General features: G+C 35.4%; 1 protein-coding gene across 1 annotated transcript in view; it reads right to left on the reverse strand.

Annotated features, from left to right (window-relative positions):
- The window catches only part of MDN1 (MDN1, midasin homolog (yeast)), a 128,736-nt gene that overhangs the window by 68,687 nt on the left and 54,218 nt on the right, over positions 1–5,831 (reverse strand). The window contains exons 30-34 of the mRNA XM_012731514.1: positions 5,541–5,751; positions 3,714–3,843; positions 2,883–3,101; positions 2,111–2,308; positions 586–794 (exon numbers count right to left, since the gene is read on the reverse strand). Coding sequence (XP_012586968.1) covers positions 586–794; positions 2,111–2,308; positions 2,883–3,101; positions 3,714–3,843; positions 5,541–5,751 — 967 coding nt within the window. The remainder of the gene's footprint in view (positions 1–585; positions 795–2,110; positions 2,309–2,882; positions 3,102–3,713; positions 3,844–5,540; positions 5,752–5,831) is intronic.

Raw genomic sequence — 5,831 nt, forward strand, 5'->3', positions numbered from 1 at the left:
CAAGAGCTTCTCATTACAGTATTACAAGATAAATGACTGGAGCTGGAATTCTAGATCAATAGCTCTCAATTTTGTTTATGTTGGAAATTGGTTAGCTTTAAAAAACAATTACCTGTCCTGCAACCAGACCACATTCCAAGATGTTCTCTTTCAGTTTGTCATTTATGTACCAAAATTTCACACTATAAAGTCCCTTATCTCTAATAATTTTTACATCTAATTTTTATCTCACTTTATCTGTAACAATTTTTCAGAAATGAGACATTAAATAATTTTTTAAAGGAGACATTAAATACCAAGGTAGATAATTCTCTCAAGTCTCAAGAGAATGAGAATAAAGCATCCAGAGCAAATATTACAGATGTCAGGTATTAATAAATCCAGAAGGTAAATTTGGAAGCTCATGTTGTTGTGGTGTATTATCACCATGAAATATTTAATACTCACAATCTTTTAATTATTTGATTAGGAAACTATAATTTATCACCACTAAATATTTAGAATACTAACAATGCCATAATTATTTCTGATTCTGACAATATTAATAAATCACTCCCTGTCAAAAAGATCAGATTGCACACTTACGGTCTGCTCTGATAAGTTGATTCGAACAAGAGTGTTGCCTGAAGCCTTTGCTAATGCTCCCACCAAACTTGTTTTGCCCACACCAGGGGAGCCCTCTAGAAGAATGGGTTTATTCAATTTTGTAGCTCTTAAAAGCCTCTGGGCATTCATAGCTGTGGTGCCTGCACTCAGTGCATAGTCAGCAACATTATTCCTGTGCAGGATAGGTCCTTAGGAAAAGAAAAGTCACACATAAGCGGCTTAACACCAAATTGTACATACATGTCAACTCAAAATTTTAAGGACCCACCCATGGAGACTATCAATTGTGATTGACAGTGAAAATGGGTAGCCTGTTTTTAGGTCCATAAAATACTTTGCAGGTACAGCCAGCAGGACTTTCTTCAACTGTGCCTACTACACAGATCTGTCACCTACACATTTCTATACCAATACCTAATATATAGGTCAAACAGCAAGCACACATCATTCTTTTTTACAAAGTACACCCAGAATTAACACGTGCTGTACAATTTTCTTGTACTTTCATTTTCCTAAATGTGAAGTGGAAGCTAGGGCCACATGATTCCGTATGAGCAATTTTTTCCAAGATTTTTAGGCCACAAAGACTTTGAGAATTCTTAGCTATAATGTAGTTAAGTTCAGACTAGTAACAATATTATAGGAATTAAAATATTTGGTAGTTTTTTGCATACCAGTTTGGAGGGAACGGGAGTTTGAGAACTTTTATTACATCAGTAAAGGAAGCTGAAGCAAGAAACTCCACACACATAGCCCCAAGTCCCAGGTCACCAGAATGTAACACTTACATTCAATACTGAATATTAAGATGGTGTTTAGGGTAGGGATTTAGCGGTTAGATCACTGTGCCCAATCAGTGATGGTGAGAGGGAGAGCAAAATGAGGGCAATGTTCCATTTGGCCAAGAACTTCAATGATTCTGTTTACTACTGAAACTCTAATAACTGCTGCTATACTTCTATATTACAGATACTCAACAATTATTAATGTGGGAAGGAAGGAATAAGAAATAAATGAACATTTGGGAAACAACAACCTAAAAAATTAAGAGGACCTTAAAAAGATATCTACTAAAATGGTCTCACTTAAGCATTTGATAGAGGCAACCTGGTAAGAATGATAATTCAAATCCACCTGCATTTCCTATGGAGTCAGGGCCACATGTCAGAACAACGAATGTCACAATATCCAACCTTCAAGAGTTCATGAAACTATGGTGAGATTCTATAGTTGATATATTATGGGCTGGATTTCACTATATAAAAGCTCTTGTTTTGAGCCCCAAATAATAAACGGACTTTCCTAGCACTATTCAGGTTGAAAAGTATCTACTTCCCCTATTTTTATAAGGCAGTTATATATTTTTATCCAGTTATACAATTAATTACACAAAGTCAGATTTTAACATAACTAGTTCAAAATATAATCATGAGTATGATACAGAAAAACTAAATCACAATAAAAGTCAAGCACCTGAGATCTATGAGAAGATAATTATTCTTACCCCTTGGTATAAAAAATGGATAAATCCCCCAAAGATTATCTATCCCAGTGAATTCTTTAGCCTTAAGTCTGTCGTAGATCTTCAAATCATTTTTCTGACATTCTGTAAGTCGGATTATCTTAGACAGTTTCTTGATGAGGAATTTCAGGCATTCTTTGCGAGCCAAGAGTGCTGTACCAAATCCAGATGAAGTTACCCCTAGAAGATAGACAATCAAGCCATCAAACAACAGTACTGACATGAAACTTCACAACCAGGTATTTAGCACAAACTCTATGGCAAATTCCTGGGGAAATGAGGACCTAGTAGAATTACAGCCTGGATATAATTGCCAGGGCAAGTAATTCTAAGAAAAAAGTCTGACACATCGTCATTCATGATGTGGTACTAATGATCATTTTTGCTTATATTTCTTAGCTTCCTGGCTGAGAAAACAGAACTTAAATATTGGATTTTTAAAAATCATAAAACAAAATAAATGAAGGATTCATATTAAGAATTTCCCATTCCTTACTGGATATGATACTGGCATATCCAGTTTTCTTTCTGTTTAGTTGTCCCCTGATGTTTCCTAAGTGCCTGGTGTAAGAAAAGTTTCAACCACCCCTCAAAAAGCATAAGAAGAAAAGGAAAATCATCCCAAGTCTTGGAAAATGTTAAGAGTAAATGATTCTAGAAGTAAATTATCTGGGTCAGAGATCCAGACTTGTTCTATTTCGTACTCCCTTTCACCTTTCACTCCCTTGTCCCCACTAACCAGCAGTCAACGTACCTGAACCTATTCCATCGATATACACCAGACATGCAGCATGGACAAATGATGTCACAGTGGAAATGGTCTCAGGCCTTTTCAAAGCAGCTTCTGCCCCCATTGTGTTCATGAAGTTAACCCAGGACAGGATATCTCTGATACTGACCACACACCTTCGGCCAAACTCCTGATGAGTCAGCCAGTCAATGAAATCCAGCATCACTTCAGCTATGTCAGCTCCTAAGAAGCAAAGTATTTGCTGTTTACAGAAGACACCAGAATGAGAAAGCCTAATATGAGTCCACACTCCATAAATTCATGCAGAATTTTATGAATGCACATTACTAATTCTTCTAAGAATGGTCTACGGCTTTTATCACATTCCCAAAAGTTTTGTGAATACCATTTCACAGATACCAAAACAACAAAAACCTTGAGAATTAGTTTTAAGATTCTCCCCTGAAATTTATTGCTGAAAAAAAAAAAAAAAGGTACTCACTTGATTCTAGATTGCATAAAATTTTGATGTTAAATCACAATGACATTAGGGAATACACATTTTATTACTTTTAAACTGACTCACTGGATTATCATTTTCATGAAAACTGAATGCTTTCAGAAGTACTGATTCTAAGGTGTGAGGTTGGAAAAAGCAGCCCACATGCCTCTTGGGAAAAAACACAGATTTTTTTTTTAATACATCAATTTCATGAAACCTTTTTGTTCATACTGTGACTCTGGATAATGCTACTTCAGAGATTTGTAATTATACTTACATATTGTTAATGTGTACTTCTAACTTCAACACACAAACCCTCATCCCTACTACCATCAACACCGGAAAATGCTCACCTTTACGATCTGTTCTGCCCAGAGACAATCCTGAATAAAGGTTACGGCTGATGATCTGAATTAAATCTTCACGGTTTGTACTTTGAGGGCACCATATTTCTGTAAATCGGTTTCTTAAGGCAGGAGAAAGCTACAATGAACATAAATAAAGCCTATGAGGAAAACTGTAATACAAATCCCTTAAAAGAATGTTAACTGCCTGGCAATTGCCAGGTGCTTCTTTTATTATTTCTATTGCCAGATACAATTTATGAAGGACCTACTTTGTCCTAGCACCTTCCAGATGTCAACCCACTGGTGTCCCCCACATTTCCCAAGTCAGTATTGCCAAGAATGTGGATATAGACATGGATCAGAACTTGAAGATTTCCACCACAGTGGGTTATTTCCCAATGAACATTATTGCTAAGCAAAGGCCCTTCTTTTAACTTTAAACACATTACCACTACTTGAAGAAATAAATGCTATCAACTACAGGGGAGGGCAGTCCTTTACTTAGTAAGAGAAAAAAAAAAATTTATGTGTCTCAAAAGGAATGATATTATGAGAAGATAGTTTACTTGCATAGCAAACAAAGAACTGTCTGGTCCCTCCAGGCATAGGAACTCTGCCTTCTCACTGGATTCCTATTATCCTCTCCCCAGGGTTCCTCAGCCCCTATTCACAAATGCTTGTGATCGTAAAATGTATGCAATAGTCCATATTTTTTACATGATAAAAATGCTATCTATCATCTAGCAGGCCTATTACAGCAGAACCTGGAACAACATTTGTACTCAGGAACAGCTCAATGAAATACAAATGATCATGTGAATGTTCCTCCAGATCATGCTAGATGAGCAGGACCTCTGGTTTTCAGAATCCTACATCCCTCTGCTTATCAGAAATACAGTCAAAATTCAGCTTTCCTTAGGGAAAATTTGGCTATCTTTGTCTAAGAAAAAAATCTAAGCTAACCTAACAGGCAAGTTTAATGTATAAGCTCTAAATTTTATATTCTGGCCATTTCTACTTACCAAGGAGACAATTACTACATTGTCTGAAATAGTGATATTTTATTTGTTCTCACAAGTACAGTGATAATTTATCTTTTATACCACTGAGGAAAATTTGACACAAAATATCACATTCACATTTCAGATTCTCACAAAGTTACCAAGAATCTTAACTAATTTGTGAATCTGTTTTCCCCCATCTTCCTTAACCTCTCACCCCTTTTTCCTAACAGAACAGATCTCCCCCACTTCACTTAGTAGATTTAAAAGCCTAAAGGCCATGGAATTTTAGGTACTAGGTCCTATCTGGATAGGATTCTGACAATACCCTCTGAACAGGGATATAGTGCTTTCTATCTTTTCCTTTACCTAGCCTAATGATCCATAAAGACCTGGAGAATAAATCTGTTATACTACAAAAAGGCTTCACTTTTTTTTTTTTGTCATTTTGAACTCACTCATAAAATCACACTTGTGTTTAAAAGAGTTGACTCTAGAAGCAGAGCTTGAGATTAAATTCCAGTTTCAACTTTTCTCATCCATAAAATTAAGACAATTTTTTAATGCAGAATTTTTGGGAGATTTGTTATGGTGATATATGTAAAGGGCTGTGGGCCATGTGTCTAAAACAAAAAAATTTTAGGCATGTGCACAAAGATGTCTAATAATGAAATATGTATCTACCAGATTATTTTTCAATCTAATATTGATTCTAAAATATCTTTCTGAATCTTTACCAGTTTTTATTTATCATAAAATTCCAAATGAATTTTTACAAAGTATACTGATGGGTGCTTACATTCAAGGAATTACAATTCAGTTAACAGTTTACCTCTTTTTTTCCAAAATCACCTCCAGGATTCATGGTTGCTAAGATGCGAAACTTTTTCCCAGCAGTCAACAGCTCTACTTCATTATCCTTGTCCTCTATGCTCCCTTTTTCAGCTAACACCAGAGACTTTTCTACTTCAAGAACACTAAAAGAAAATTGGAGGATAGAATAAACACTTTCTAATTTTATATCTATTTTGATCTTCACTGATCTTTAAAAAGAAAGATTATCGCTTCTGTTGAGTTTTCACTTCACTTCAAGAATTCAAACAACCTAATTACTCCCATCTCA

Source organism: Condylura cristata, unplaced genomic scaffold (assembly GCF_000260355.1).
Source record: "Condylura cristata isolate star-nosed mole 26May11 unplaced genomic scaffold, ConCri1.0 scaffold00001, whole genome shotgun sequence".
Classification (NCBI taxonomy): Eukaryota; Metazoa; Chordata; class Mammalia; order Eulipotyphla; family Talpidae; genus Condylura; species Condylura cristata.